At 39.6% G+C, this 16,595-nt stretch overlaps 1 protein-coding gene across 1 annotated transcript in view; it reads right to left on the bottom strand.

Annotated features, from left to right (window-relative positions):
* LOC146710142 (plexin-A2-like) overlaps window positions 1-16,595 on the bottom strand; it is an 87,233-nt gene that overhangs the window by 16,327 nt on the left and 54,311 nt on the right. Inside the window, exons 7-20 of the mRNA XM_085457431.1 lie at window positions 16,364-16,517; window positions 15,770-15,866; window positions 12,734-12,848; window positions 11,368-11,568; window positions 10,592-10,688; window positions 9,678-9,877; window positions 8,025-8,176; window positions 6,884-7,001; window positions 6,210-6,346; window positions 5,513-5,680; window positions 3,526-3,619; window positions 1,972-2,211; window positions 737-880; window positions 66-300 (exon numbers count right to left, since the gene is read on the bottom strand). Of these exons, the coding sequence (XP_085313557.1) occupies window positions 66-300; window positions 737-880; window positions 1,972-2,211; window positions 3,526-3,619; window positions 5,513-5,680; window positions 6,210-6,346; window positions 6,884-7,001; window positions 8,025-8,176; window positions 9,678-9,877; window positions 10,592-10,688; window positions 11,368-11,568; window positions 12,734-12,848; window positions 15,770-15,866; window positions 16,364-16,517 (2,152 nt within the window). The remainder of the gene's footprint in view (window positions 1-65; window positions 301-736; window positions 881-1,971; window positions 2,212-3,525; window positions 3,620-5,512; window positions 5,681-6,209; window positions 6,347-6,883; window positions 7,002-8,024; window positions 8,177-9,677; window positions 9,878-10,591; window positions 10,689-11,367; window positions 11,569-12,733; window positions 12,849-15,769; window positions 15,867-16,363; window positions 16,518-16,595) is intronic.

Genomic DNA, 16,595 nt, shown 5'->3' with positions numbered 1-16,595 from the left:
TCATGTTAATTTGGGAATATGATTGAGCGGATTTAAGATATTTTTATCTTTTAGTTCGTACTGACCCTCTTTGCACTCCAGAGCCACTCTGGATTCCAGATTGTCCATCTGCATCTGCAGGCGCTTCAAAGTGAGGTCATTCTCATGTGACTTCCGCCTGTAGGCCAGCAGAACTATTACAACGATGATGAGGAGCAGCCCTCCTCCAGCTGTGATACTGAGGATAGCAGGAAGGGTGAGCAGGCTGTCGGATCGGATGTGAACCTCTCCTGGAGAGATGTGGAGTCCGCCGACTTGAACCTGAATAATTGCACGATAAAATTGAAAGATTTAAAGATTTTCAATAAAATCTTTAAAACATGTTCAAAAAAAGGCAAAGCCAAAAAATAAATAAATAAAATGATCACATCAAATGTTAAAGATTTGCCTGTATAGTTGCCTTTGAATAAACTAATATCCAGGCACACACACTTACTTTTCTTTTAATAGCTCTACTGTCAATACTTGCAAGAGTGCATGTCAATAATTGTAGAAGGCAATGTTCGCTACTTTGGAACCTACTAGACCATGAGTGACAAACAATGACAGAAAGCCAACAACTAAGTGAAAGCCTGTCAATGACCCACAAATACAGACAAGCACTGACCTGCAGAGAGTGACCCACATTCATGCAGACAGGGAAACAGATGGACAGACAGACAGAGAATTGCCGGATAGGCACAGAGTTGAAACTGACCAGGACTTTGTGTTGCCCGGTGAGGTTTGGTGGCTCACAGAGTAACTGAGTGTCCGACACAGTAAGAGAACAAGGTGTATCCCCGATCAGCACCGTGTAGTTGAGCCTAGCTCCACCAGATGCAGATGGCACCAGGTTACGTCCCTGCAACATATAATATAAAATTTAAATATATCAAGCACATTTCACATTTTAAGACCAAACAGCTCAAACATTAAACCTGAACTCTGTACTGAGAATCTTAAAAAAACAATATTTGTTTGATCTAAGAGATCCAATTAAAAACATGATTCTGTGCATGAACTATTTGACCAGACAAGCAACTGTTCACCAGAAAAATAGTATGCTTTAGCATCATTCAATGTTTATGCATCAGTGGAGTTAGTGTAAACAGCTATAAGGGCATTCACAGAGCACATCACCTGCCAGGGCCTAGGCGCTACTTTGCAAGTTTGCAAAGAACCAAAAGTTAATTGGTTTTTCTGGTCCCCATTCTGCACCTTTCCACCAAGTTTTATGAAATTCAGCTTGGGTAGTTTTTGCATATTCTTGCTGAGAGACAAAACAAACAGCACTGATCACATCCCTTTGCCTTGGCTTTTGTCTTGCGAAGAAGGCTTTCTGTCAGTTTCTGTACTGCACTGCGGACTGCCACAGAGTCTATTTTTTATTTTTTTTTGCAAGAAAGCTGCTAAATTATTTTAGCTAACAAAGGCAGATTACTTCAAGACACAAACCAATATGCCATGCTGTTCTCTCTTGGCAAACGTAGCTAAAGATTTAACTTCCTTGCAGTGGCACACGAAAGTAAAGGGAAGAAAAGTAAGGCAGAAAAAAATTATTTTAAAAAGTACAAAAGAAGTGTTGTCCGTTCTTTGACAGGAAGCATTTGAGTTCACAGGGAGAAGAACATCAGACAGAAAAAGTCAGCAGTTATGTCCACCGTGGTCTGAATTATTTATTAAAAAGGCATAAAAATTAATGGGGAAACAGAGGGGTTGATGTGTGTGGAAGAAATAAAATCTGATCAAATGGGATAAGATTTTTTTGATCACTGAATCAAGCAACAGACTATTTATAGCACTGAGCACAAGGATAGAATTACATTAGGTTATGTGTACTGAAGATAAAACAAATGCTGTTATGAAAGCCACTTAGTGTTTTTAAGGTTTTGCCTTACTCTGAAATGGGAACTGAAACTAGACTCATTTCTGGGAAGCTCTCCATCAACTTACTTTGAGTATGATGGGAGCTCCAGGTTTCTGCTCCAAAACACCCGAAAGGCTGAGGGGCTCCAGGTAAGGGTTGGGGTAGTAGACAAAGCTTGTGTTGTTATAGGTGAGCAGAGCTTGGACATTGTTGAAGACAAATCCAAACTCATCCACATGTTTCACTGTCTCATGGTCTGTGGTGTACTCCACCTTCAGAGATGGAGCGAAGCAGCTGATGGTGGTTGTGTTCAGAACTTTGCACACCTGGAGAAGAATCAGATCAGGTTTTTTAAGTTACACCACATTATCCACAACCTGACAATGTAGTGAGTGAAATATTACAGCAGCCAGACTGTACGTATTATGATATACAAGTTTTATATCTTCCAGTAATTATTCATTTAACCTCAAAGGAAAATTAAGTACAGCAATTAATGAAGCACCACTTGTAGTTTTTATATATGTAGGAACCATTTTTGCTAAATAGATCTGAACAGATGTCTCACTTCGTGCCCAAATGTTATACTACTAATAACTATCCTGTTATTTCGAACATCCAGATGTTAGACCCTTTAAAATCCTATTCAACTTGCATATTAACAGAATAATATCTACTAGAATCTGTTTCATATTAAGCCAATCACTCGATTACGAGAGTGAAATTCTGTGGGCTTTTTCGCCCCTATACTTCTTCAAAGTCTCCTTTAAAAATGAGCTGTCCCTTTAAATTTCACCAGCTTGACACCAGTTTCTAGTTAGCTTTAGTCAGATCTAGTTTTGCACAGAAAGCTATTTGAAGTAAATTAAATGCTTTTGTGATTCTTAACATTTTCAAGTAATTCCAGTTATGTTTTCGAGATATGTGTGATAAAGATGCTGCCCTCATTAAATTCACCAGTGACCCTTTTCTAGCAGCCGTTTCGGGTTAAAGTTCAACTTTAATCCCTTCAGATCTCAGCTTTGCCAGTAACACTGTCGAACATGCAGCTTTAATTGACTGGCTGAAAATTTGGGCTGGCATCGTTAACACATCATTTAATTGGCTCTGGGCAAACTTCTCACATACAACATGTTCCACATAAAAACACCCTAATTTATCAAACACAAAAACTGAAGGTCCTTGTTTTCTCTTACATTCGTGCAAGCAAATAATGCCATCATTCTCTCTCTGGCATCTCTGCAATAGTTATCTTTTCTGCCAGGGTGCAGTCCTAAAGCAAATCCATGACTAGTAAGAAGTGGAAAACTTGCTCCCAAAGGACAATCAATCACTTTGAGCGACCTGCCTGAGCAGTTCAGGCGAGCAGAATTAGCTCCATAAATCACCTCCAAAAGTGAGTTGTTCATCCATATCATTTTTTAAATCTTCTTTTGGAATGATCCTTTATGTAAACCTGTTCTCACTTCTTTTTTCCTCCCCAAACCTCTTCCTCTTCAATCACATTATAAAAATGATTATACCACAGCACTGAATCTGTCTAAATACAATCATAACAAATCACAGATTTAGAGTAAATTTATTGACGTATGCTTTTTAAAAACTAAATATAACTATAAATCAGCAGTTTTTACACTCACATTGACAGATTCATGCCCAGCATATTTGACTCTGACGCGTGGTTCCTGAACTACATCCAGATTGGTGCCAGTCACGGTCAGAGTGGTGTGTCCACTGTTTAGAGGAAAGAAATACATATTTATTGTTCAAACAAGCACATACGTGCACAATGCTCTCAAAGCAACCTGCTGAAATGCTGCTGCTTTTTCATCATGATTTAAATTAGAATGATAACCACAGAGACATCTGTGTTTTTAAACATTTCCCAGAAAACCTGCATTAATGCAGGCTTGAGGAGGAATAGCTGGGATGGTAGCTCAGGCTTTGTTATTGGACAGATCAAACGGAGAACCAGCTGGCTGCTATTTTATATTCATCCATAACTGCGAGACTGGCATAGCACGAATACAGGTGCTGCTTGTTTACATATCTGCGCTGTGATTAAAATAAACAACACGCTCTAATCTCTGAATAACCTGAACTGCAGTGCGAGCTTAGAAAAATGTGGAAGTAGAAAGTTGGAAAAGTGAGACAAAGAGGTCAAAATACAGGAGAGGTGGAAAAATGCTTAAAAAAACTGGTCGGTCAAGTCAGCCTGACAGAGTGCCAATCCTTCTCTTCTCATACTTCAAAGGCTACCTAAGCTTGTAGTGCCTCATAGTGGGAATGCAGATTCATGATGAGGGCTCTTGATTGCAGCTCCACAAAGCTCCTCCTGTCACTAGGCTGAGGGCCAGGGTGTCTCTCTGAAGTCTAATCTGCAGGGACGTAGTGCCGAGTAATCCCACCCTAACTCTAATTAAGTGCCATCTTTTATTTAGCAGAGTCCAGGTAGTGCACCCTTCAACTGCGATACAAATGTTCACGTAGCAGGTTCATTATTGTAATATTAACTGCATAGAACTCATTCATGTAGAATCGTGAATATTTGAGTCAAAGATGGTTTGTTTGGGGGTTTTTTTGACTATGATTGTTTATATAGATAACAATGTTGTGGCTAGTGACTTGATAATATCTCTGCAACCCTGACAGTATTGCCAAACTCTCAGATTTCCTAAGAGACTTTCTATGAAGAGCTGTATTATTAATCCCATTGTACCGAAACTGGCTTCAATTCACGGAGGAGTTGTTTGTGAGATAATTCTCAATATATAGGAGTAAATGGAGCTTAACACCTAAATTACCTGCTTCTTGACAAAGAAAGCCAATGCCACATTACTTTGGTCAGAAATGATTAGTTTTAACAAATAATGTAGGGTGCCCTGTTTCTTTGGGTATTAAAAGGGTAGCTGTTCTCTAGCTGTCTAAATTGTCCTCTACGCCCTGGTTAGAGGACTAAAGGACCACTACTCCTCCATTGCCAAAAGAAATGGGAGGACTAGGGCCAAGTGATGGGCCAAGAGGGATTGGGCTTTAGTCAATGAACACTGAAGCTTATCTGTGCAGTGCAGTCCTGGAACAACATCTGTATTTCATAATATTGTGTTGTTGTCTTGGACTTCTTTATGTTGAGAAGTGTTTTTATTTTTTATCCTTTCAGGTTACGTGCATGAGGGGGCCAGAACATTTGAAATGGCTAACCAGCACAAAACTATTACTGTTACCACGGTCCATATAATTAAATTAACACCTCTGTGACAGCATCAATAAAAACTGAACATTATAGCCTTCGTAAAAAGGAAACTTTATGGGAATTGTACCCATTTTTTGAGAAAAGTGAATCACACATAGTACAAGTTTTTCTGTGCCACTGACTTTACACATAGATTCACAACTTGTGTGTGGGTGTTGATTTAATCTAAATGAAGTATTGGATATTTATGACAGAAAACAGTTAAACATGAAGTGCATGAAGTCCTCTTTCACACATGCATCATCTGCAACACATTTTGCAACATGAAAACTGTCACTTGCAAGATGAGATCATTTGCACTTTTTTAATTGTCACACGTTCCTATGATTAGGCTAGTAACAGCGTTTATTCAGTACTTAATTTTTTTATGTTACCTGGTAATGCTCCACAGGGGCTCAATGCGCTGTACTGTGGGGTCTTCTATGTACTCAAAGGTCAGACTTCCAGGAACCTTGGCGCGGTCAACACTCAAACTGACTTGCACTGGCCCCGCTCCAGTCACCGATGGAGCAGAGAAGCACACAATCTCTGACTTGGTCCTCCTGGTGAGATTACCAAAAGAGAGATTTATTCATGCCTTTGATTGTGACTGCCCACTCAGTGCTGCAGTGGCAGACTTCACGTCACTATGAGCCATGCGCATTACGGTGAGAGGAGAGGATTCATTATAGTCTGTCCCATCTCTTCCTCGTTACAGACACATTAGGGATGGAACACTGTAATTAGAGGGTGCTCAAATTAATGGCTTCCTTGCCTCACCCACCTGACTGCTACAATGTGAGGCATTTTGAACTTTAAATAGATATCTATAAATACACAGAGAACAAAACTTACTACAGTGAGTTTCATCATCTCCTCACTAATTATCAAAGACTTTTAATTTAACGCACAGACACATAATTGTATCAAAGGTGTGCTTTTTTAAAAGAGTGACCTCATACAGTTTTTAATTGATATTAGTGAAGGCTAAATCTTTAATATTGTGCAGAGGCAATCTAAATTTAGTGCTTGTGAGTCAGGAATCATTTTTAATGTGAGATTAAGATGATGTCAAGGGGTTATATTACTCACCTGTATAGCTCACATGTCTGATTACCAAAGTACACATTAACGGTACTGCCAGCTCCTAGATTCTCCCCGACTACAGTGACCTTGGTGCCCCCAGATTCAGGTCCTCGGCCTGGAGTCAGTGCCAACATTGCAGGGGTCTTTGGAAGAAAAAGAAAATCATTCATGTTTCATTTAGCATACGTGCCAACGCAGAATACAATATGTCTTATTAACTGTGTGATTCTGATAAACCCTGTTCTTCCAGCCTTGGCTCAGTAAGTCTCTGTAGAACTAAAAAGTTAAGAGCAAAATTGTTATAAAAGGTAGACCAAGGTCTAATAATTTATTGAGTATCAAGGCTATAATTATTTTAAAAACGAGTAATACTACACCACATGCTCAGAAACAGAGCCCTCTTTGGGATAAGGTGCAATAAACCAGAACATTGTTTTCATCAGCCACTAACAAAAATACCACAGTTGAAAAGTCATTCCTAATTATTTTTTAAACTGTCTTGTGCACAGTCTGTGCTGCACTTAAAATGCATTGAGAGTCTTATTCTCTTCCTTGCCAGTTGATGATTGCAGTTGCCTGAACCGATCGAACTGGTTAGCTTTTACCTACAATCATACAAACACTTTGCGTTTATTTTGGAAAAAGTGGACAAGTTACACGTGTTTCAGTGTCAGAGTTACCACAAAGGAGTAGAGCTGGGAAGACTGTGCTCGTAGCTCTGGTCTACATTCGCCAACACACAGCATAACTGGACCTGGAGTACTTCCTTCAGGAGCTGCAGCCATCTCACACACAATCCTTTCAAGACAAAAAAGTAAAAAAACAAAATATGTATGTGGGTGCACAAAAACACAGGCATCGTGCATAATAGTAATAGCAGCATCCAGGCATACACACAGAAGAATCACTGCACTGCATCACATTTGTTATGAAGTGCACTGCCGGAAGATGGCCGGTGTGATTGAGGTAGACTTTCATGGAAGTTGTGGGTCAATACAGAAGCCCATCTTTCTTCTGAATGGGAAACCTATAACAGCAGTATAACTCAAATGATAAACTACACCCCTCCCCATCTCCAGCACGATTGCCACCCACCATTACCTCCGGTTACCATGACAACATAGTGGATTCTTCAATAAATCAGTATTGCCTGTCAGGTCAATAAGATAAAGTACGCCATGAATAAGTCATTATAGCAACTGACCCCACACTGAAATTAATGGTAGTAACAGCTGTAATGCCATGTTTTAAAGCACTGTTTGTGCCAAATGAATGGCCCTGCCAAATGCACAGCTCTGCACAAGAAACTTGTCCTGCGATACAATAAGAGCACCCAATGAATCGTCCCTGCCCAGCCCTTCTATTCATACATCACGTGAGTTTTCCAATTTTCTGCTGGCATGTTTTTTTTCCCTTTTTTTTTTACCCCCCCTTCTTTAGAAGGATATAAATAAAGTCCCTGCAGCCTGAGCCCAATTGCATTACATGGCTGTGAGAGAAACACATGGCTAACAGATTGTCCCTCCAGTCAGCGACATGCAACGCATTTCAATTACAGCTGTGCCGACAGCCTTATAACGACAATGACACAAAGACTGTCTCTTCCTTTGGCTCTGACTGCACCAGAGCAATACAAAGAACCATGCACAATCCTACAACCTGATGAGGCATCACAGAGTATCCAGCTTATTCAGAATGTGCTAGTGTCTTTATGGGGAAAAAAATATGTAGAAAGAAGGAGATAGGGAGAGTGCACGCATTTATTTAATAGTACTATATCAGTACTATTTATTAGTACTGGAGGGGAGGAGTTTCTCTTACTGTTCTGCAGTGATGTATCCCTCCTCCTGTGGTGTGCACTGCACTCCTGCCACTTCCACGTTACCAACCAGCTCAGAGAAGGATAGACCAAGGTTCAAGCCCTGGATTGTCACCAGGGTGCCCCCTTCCAAAGGTCCAGCAACTGGGTTGACCTACATAGAAGAGAGGAATTAAATAAATTAAATAAATATTATAAAGCTTTATTCTTGTACATATTTTTTGAATAATTCTTGTATATTTTTTTCCACATAAATAATGTGCACTTCCATACTGGAAAAAAAAGATGCTATAAAGAGAGTTAAACTTGGCCAAACCCAAAAGAATTTCAATTATCATAAAATGCAAACACTTTAAGTTCTTACTAAAAATTTGGCTTTGAGCACTGCCTTAAAATATAGGCTTTTGACTATTTTGATCAAGAAATATTGTCCTATAATATGTGGAATAGTAGAATCACACTTTAAAAACTTAAAACTGGATCTGTGTAGCCTTTCTTTATTCTTGGGAAGCAAATATTAAGTAAATATACCATAAGTCTGTGTGTGAAATGCTCAGCTTTCATAGCAACTGGGTCTCTTCAGAAAACCTTGAAATCCACCATAATTCCAAGCAAACTTTAATGAATAATGCAGTGAATAACAAAGCCTTGAGAAAACCTATTCACAGCCCTTTCCAGTGTCAAGTTAACCATCCCAGCAGGAAACCTTTGGACCTACAGAACAGAACAGGAGCAATGCCGGAGCAACACTCCCTCCACTCCCAAGCAGCGCTCAGTAGTTGATTCATTCGGCTGCAGCTCCTTCAAAAACCCCAATAATGTAACAGGAACATCAAAGGCTCCCGGCTCTTTGAAGTGGAAGAGCCTTGCATCTCTGTGCCTGACCCACTGCGCCTCATTCAAGAGAATGAACAGGAGTTTGTGACATAAAAGATCCATCATCACTTTCTAAACAGACTGAATACGTTTAGCTGTCAAGCACTTAGGGTATTCAGCTGGTGTGGAACAAAATGTAAGATAGGCTCAGGTAAACAAGCACTTGGAAGAAAAACTGGAAGTTGGCCACAGAGAAAATTAGAGTTATTTATTGATATGTACAGTATGAACTACTTGTATTTGTTAAAAAGATGTCTGGCATGTGGTTTTCGGATAGTATTATGTACAGATAAAAGATGTGATTTCGGAAAGTAACTTCTCAAAATCTTCGAACAGAGTTAGACTTTTTTTGTCGCTCTAAGGTCTATCAACCTGTTTCTCTATGTCTCGCTTGCTGTAATGGCAAATAGAAGCAAAATCAGGTATTTTATCCACTATAATAACCTGGTTCAACTCAGTTTCTCTGACAGACATGTTTTCAAACATGATAGTGATGGAGTTATTTTAATGCAATGAGTTGTTTTCTCTCTTTCCTTTGAATTTTAAAAAGAAATTAAATAGAACATTTACTTATAAATTGCTGGATCTTAGCACACAACTACTACAAATTTGTACCCAGGTCCCAGAAACCACTTCTAAACTAACGTCCTTCTTAGCTAACCACTTAATTAACTACTTAGCTGTGTTTGCATTATTTGAATTCACCATATGCTTAAACTTGATGGCTCAATAGGATGACTCAGCAACAGATAACCCAAGTGCACTAATGAGCCACAGACCTCCGTAATGCGTGGGTTGGTGCATTTGACATTCCTGGCAGAAAGATCCAGCCAGCGGCTAGCGTAAGGGGAAATGGGAGGACAGTGCTGCTTCATGGTGCACCGGCCCTCACCGCTACACCAGCCACACTGGAACTTCCTCTCTGCCCGCAGACACATGCCACAGCTGTCCCGTAGGGCACTGCATTTGTAGAGATGCACTGTAGGATAACAGAGACAACAGTGTAACAATACTGTAATATATGAAAACCTATAAAATATACTGTACACGCACCAAAATTTAGACCAGCAGGGAGTGCAATTTGGTAAACTAAAAATTTTTATGAAATAACAAAAGAGAACACAAACTCAAACAGTTGGTTTTCACTGTCATCGCCACAAATAACTGCAAAGTCATCATGTGTATTCAATAAAAATAATTTAATAAGGCATGTTTATGCACATGGCCTATTTCAAGGATTAAGAAAAAGATCATGAGTAATCCAATAAACCCGTCTTTGAAGTTTGCCTTTTACATCCTTTCCAGTAAGTAACCTTTATTTATACCCATGTAAATGAACTTCCTTAAATAACAGCAAGGCCTGTTAAAATTCATGGCATGCATATATTTTGGTCAATGGGGATGTATTTAATGTACCACCCACCATGACAGCTGACAAGCACCTTTCCGTGCAGGATGATGGACAAGAAACCAAAAGCGGCAGTAAGAGCCAAGCTGAGCAAATATGAAAAATCATCCTTCAACCCTTCAGGTGTACAAGTGATTGGGTGCTCTTTGATAACACTCCCTGCTATTGTGAACTTTCTCTCAAGGCCCTTCAGGAGCCTTCAAGTGCTTTCTATGACCCATCTATACCCTGTAGATTGAGTGTTTTACACTTCTCTGGTATGGCAGTGATAGATGACAGAGGCACCTTTAATCTTCTCTGGATTGTCAATGATGAAATTGCCGTTCCATACAATGGAGAGGTCCACTGCCAGGTCACTGATCTTCACACCCTCGTACATGTACTGAAAAGCAGAAACCAAAAGTAAGAGAGTGTTCAGAATAGGGGGGAGAGGGGAATTCAAAGGGAGACAGGGCACAGAGTATAAAAAAGATGGAGAGAGACAGAGTAGGGAAAATGAGGGGATGAAAGGGCAGCAGCGAGACAATGCTTTTAACCATCTGTCATTTCTGCCATGGTTGTCTGCTCCTCTACTCTTTGACATGTAGGGACGCAAACCCAGGCTGGGGTGGCCGATCATCCACATCTGAAGAAAAATGTCCTTTTCATACATTGTCACAGAGTGCCAAGGTGTGCTTTTCCATTGAAATTTAGCCTGTAATTTGTATTGTGTAAAAAATTGGGCAAGAAATATCCTGTGCTCCTCCATAACTTATGCCATTCAAACTGAGATACGGTTTTGAGATACAGTCGTATAGTTGTGGTGTATTTCGTTTTTAACCATGCAACAATTTTCCCTTCTCTCCTTCGTTACTTCCCTGTTACTCCCCTTCTTTCTCTTACATGCTTTTCACAATTCCTTATCACTTTCCCTTTCCTCTACTTTTGCCTCGGTGTGCTTGACACTTCAGGCGGTATTCACTGATGCTGATATACCCTATGTACCTTGCCTACACAGCATCCAAGCCGTCTGCCTCATTTGACAGCTGTGAGACTCCCGCTGGGAGTGTTTGAGGTCATACCGAGCTGTTCTGGCACTGCACACTGGTGCTGTTGAAGCGGAGCGCCGTGACACGGTGGCTGACACCCTGCACATTCACCACACACTCATAGCCCCGCTGGCCCGACTGTGGCTGAGGAAGGTTCCGGGCCCTCAGGGTAATGGGTCGAACCTCACCAGCCGGAATGAGAATTTCTCCAGAGTTAAGAAGCTGAGGACATGCCTGTGAAAGGAACATACGAAGAACTGCAATTTTACTTTTTACAGTAAATACGTATCAACTGCCTCAATATTAAACAGGTAGCATTTATGATATTTTCAAAGTTAGCTTCCTTATGACAGATTGAGCTGTGTATCTAAAACACACACATTATAGTTTCTGTACACTAGTCTATGTTGGTTTGCATGCACATCTGTTTGTTTTGTTGAATGTAGCCTAATATGACATAATCCATATGAATCTGTAATATGACTCAGGGATTAGTGGGGCAAAGAAATCACTAATCCAAATAGACTTTGCATTCACATGGTGCATCATTTTTCTACAGTAAAGTTGATTGATATGTAGGAACTCACTACCTCTTCAGCTATATCAGCTAGACTCTATTCCAGAGTTCAAATCTCACCTGTTTACGTTCACATATCAAGTACAACCCTGTTTTCTACTCTATTAAGCATTTAATTATCTATATTATTACTAGGAATTGTATGGACAGGTGGCTCTTTGCTGAAATATTTTCACAACATATTGACGAACTGCCATTAAACTGCTGCATGATTAGTAAGGATAATACAGTCTTTGGTAAACCTCTGAGTTTTCTTCTAATATCACTAGTAGTACACAGTTTCCTCTAATCAGCTAAAATATATAACATCCTCCAGGATGGATTGGCAAAAATATTTGTATACATATTTATACTAAAGTTCCTGAAAGACCAATTATCATGACATTTGACAAAAAAATGATTCAAAGTATTCATTATGAAAAAAAGTATTCACAATTTTTTTAATTCTGTCATCTACAGCTTTTATATGCTTTTAATGTGAATAGCACTTTGGTTTATGACTAAACACTTGGAAAACTAATGAAATTCTCTTTAGTTGCTAATGTGCTTAGTGCTGACCGTTAATATGCAAAAAAACTAAGTGGAAGATGATATTTGCTAAAATGAGCATGTTAGGGTGCTGATCGAACCAGCCTTCTCCCCGTATGGCTTTGCAAGGCCACTGGTGTGGCTGTAAGGTTTTTATCCTAATGATTCTTTGCAGAGAATGTGTTTTTGTTTACTTGGATTTCTACCTTTAAGGCAAAAGTGTCATATATCATCAGAAAAATTGTGTTCCTGAAAGCAAGACTTCAATCTGCTCTAGTATTTCTATGAAAGTACCTCCGAGGCGTTGACTCTGCCCTCCTGGAAAGAACAGCTGCTTGGGTCGTGCGTGCACAGGTTGCGGTATTTACACCAGTGACAGCGAAAAGTGCTGTTTACACAGGACAGACACCTGCAGGACAAAATGAACACATTATGACAGACTGTTCACTAAGTGTGCCATGCAACACTACCGCATTTACACAGATTGTAAACCCTGCCCATCATCTGCATGTTCCCTTTCTCAGACTTCGTAAAGGACTGCAGACGGGAGACTAATGAAGGATTGTGCTGAATTTATCTTGACACTCTCTTTTATGAAGATGTCCTCAGGCAGCATGAATGTGTTTTGTTTTTTTTGTTTGTGCGTAACAAAGCATTACCTTCAGCTTGAAATATTGGTAGGAGAGAAACCGTTCACATGTCACTGTTAGTTAAAGCATAAACAGTCATTCTAGGAATATAAAAAATGATGTACACTAGTATCAAGGACACAGTGTCCTTAATACATCTAAATTTGACTACTACAGCTTTTCATTTTATTATGTTGTTTGCAGTTAACAGTATGCCAATCTTCTCAGGATTGTGTACAAAATCAGAATGGAAATAACCGAATGTTTCATGGGTAGAATTGTGCAACAGCTCTGGCTTGGATTCAGTCACCTACAACAAGCGGTCAGTTGTGGATTAAGGTTGTGGAATCTATCCAACGAGATTTAATCACATTTTGGTCAACAAACATGGAAGCAGTGCTAATACAGCAGAGATGAACGATACACAGCTGTTCATAAACCAATAAAGCAATTGTGAAGATTCTGATTAGGGTCTATCCTCTTTTCCTGTTGGGGAGGTTGTTGACTTTCCTGCCTCTAATTAAGTTCTACCAGAGTGTAGGAAGAGGATCCATGCATTATCACAGTCTGTTAATCCTAAATTGTCCTGCTGAATGAGATGCAGCCATGAGAAAACTATAAAAACACTAGTAGAGCTCCAACACTGCAGCTCATAGTGAGTTACAAATGCCAATAAATGTAGAGCAGCTTCATTAAAATTTGATATTAATTAGCTGCCCAGGGCCAGTATGGACATAAAAATGTGTGCTTGTGGGTGCATGTGTTAGAATGAAATTCGGGGGGTTGCGCATTAATAGAGCTGGACTGGCAGGGTGCTGCAAATACTGGATAATTAATTATGGAGGGTGATGTGGTGGTGAGGTGATGGTGGTAGTGGAGGTAGAGGGGGAGAAAGAGGTGCTGGGTTAGGAGTGTGTTTGGTCTGAAATATTAATCACAGGAGTATACAGGGTCACCCTGCAGCTAATGGAGGCCGTACTGGGGTGGGGCGGATGTGATGAGCTTCCAACTGTTTTCTTCTAATGGCTTAATATGGTTATATTGCAGCGTTTATGTCACAGTCAAAGAGCATTGTGAATAAGTGGCATGTGGGCTAATTTTCTGGGTTTACTATAAATACTCCATCAGTCAAATGTTTCCTCCCAAAGCGGATACAGAGGCTAGCTTTTGTCACTCATGGCTGGGTGTAATTCAACGTTCAGTTAAGTGAAGCCTATGTTTAAGCACATCAATTAAAACCTCAAAAAAAAAAGCATGTGTTGGCTCATGATGTGTGACTCACTTGAAGTAGATTTTTAAAAAAAGCACACGTTGTAGGTTTAAGTTCTTTAAAGTAAATAATTAAATTTTCCTTATTTGGAGTTTTGTTAATGTTGCTGTGAAAACTTATAAAGTGTTTGCTAACTTCTTTTAAAGCTGACAAATGCTGCTAATTGGCTTTCATCCTAATAAGATCCACATTTGTAGCAGTGCTTGCAATTGTTATTCACAAAGAAAGACTCTTGTCATTTGCATAATGGCTCAAAGTCAAAACTGCGTCCCTGCCCAGTTAGTAGGCTTATATTGGATGACATTTAAATAATGTACTTTTAAATTATTTTACTTACCCTCAAGCATCAGAGCAAGGCTAAAAATATAAAATATCTTATGTCTAATATTGGAGGCAAACACAATTCTCTGGCAAGGCCCCTTGGGATGAAGTCAAAAGGGGGTGTGTGAATCTAGTACTTATCTTTTTAAGCAGCCGTCAGGGACTGTTGGTCTAGAGTGAAGCCATTTCTAGGTGTTAATATGTATAAGGGCTGCAACAAACAATTGTAGTTTATTACCGTTTAATCTAACAATTATTCTCTCTATTAATTGTTTAGTTTGTTGTACCTTTGTCTCCTATTTTGTACCGCAGACAGTTCAAAACTCAGAAGTACTTTGATATGAAACAGAGGAAAGCAGGAAATTCACACTGAGAAAGCTGAACCCTCAGAATGATTGAATTTTTTTTTGCTTAAAAAAGAAATAGAAAATAAACAATGATTAACTGTAAAAATATTTTCTGATCAGCTGGTGTTAAAACAGTAATTCAAAGACCAAGAAAACAACCATATAAAAGGCTGATCCAAACAATGCTGATTCTGTCAAAGAGCAGAACGACGATCTGTCCTCCTGTCATGTTTTGCAGTCTTTAATCCTTATAAACTCTGGGTCTTTTGTCCAAAGACAGGGGGTCATAAATGACAAATTTACTATGATCTTACTGGTAAATCTTTTGCAGTTAGTACATGATGTATATCATGAATGCTTCAGCTTTAATAGTTTTTTGCTGTATTGGATACCAGTTCGTAGACCTAAAACATTTTCTAGGATGAGTGGAACAGTATTGAATTCAGTATTGAATTCACAGGAGTGTGCGGCAGACAATGATAGTTAACTGATACTTAAAGCTTCAACCAGTAAGCCCACAAACTGCTAGTTAAACCAGAGTCGAAACAAACAGGCCATCTAAATGCATCATGTTGATTTAAATTAAACCTGACAGATAAATTGATCTCAAAGGTTATCTAACAGGCTGATCTTAAGTAGGGTTGGGAGCATCAGTACATCATTGCTCTAAATTAAATCGTGCTCTTCCATCTATTGAACAAATCAAAGATGTGGGGTGGATGGTGGATGGTGGGTTGGGGGGTGCAGGGGCAGCTGAACTCACATTTTATGTGTGCTGCAGTTGTAGAATTTCACCTCCGTGCTGGCGACCATTTGACCCGTTTCCTTTGAATTCAGACGAAGCTCTACCCCAGCCCAGTCTTAAAGAGAGGGACGCAGACGCAGCGTGGTGAGCGAAGGGAAAGCGAGAGGGAGTGGAAAAACATGTAAGAGAGTTGATGAGAGAGAGACAAAAAGGATGGGTGAAAGAATGAAAACAATGAGTGAAAAGAGAAGGTCAAAGTGAGGCAAAAAAAAAAAAGTTAATGCTTTTATCACATTCCTGTAAAGAGCCACCTGGTGTCTGCATTCCTGGAAGGGCATATTGCTGTTGTCATGAGAAAACCTTCTGTCACAAACTTCAATTGAAGGATTACTTTAAATGCTCAGAGGAAATTCTACAGCTCCTTGGTACTCACCACATCTTTGGCTAAACAAAAACTGCAAGGGAGCCAATCTTTAAAGCAGACTCTTTTTGTTAGAGTCTAGAATATTAATACATTAATCCTTACATCTTATGTTAGCATCATTAAATATTGGTTATAGGTTTATATTTTTATTGATTTTTTTTACAATATACACTGATATCTGAGCTCACCTTGTCCCTCTGGTATTTGGGGAACATCTTTTCCGGCTGGGGAAAGACACATAACCCTGTTCCCCTTCACATGACCCTCCAATTCAGCCTGCTGGCCAAATGAACAAGTAATACCAGCAGAAAGGTCTGGAACATTGTTCACCTCAAGTAGAAGCTAAAAGAAAGCAGACAGGAAAGATTTAAGACACTGCTACACTTACAGTGGTGGGGAACAGTCTGACAGTGCGATGTC

The sequence above is a fragment of the Copadichromis virginalis genome, linkage group LG5 (genome assembly GCF_057382275.1).
Source record: "Copadichromis virginalis isolate Kocher_CV1m ecotype Utaka linkage group LG5, C_Virginalis_male_GT1.1, whole genome shotgun sequence".
NCBI classification, from domain to species: Eukaryota; Metazoa; Chordata; class Actinopteri; order Cichliformes; family Cichlidae; genus Copadichromis; species Copadichromis virginalis.
Note: the sequence above shows the minus strand (reverse complement) of the source record. Positions and strands in the feature narration are given on the sequence as shown.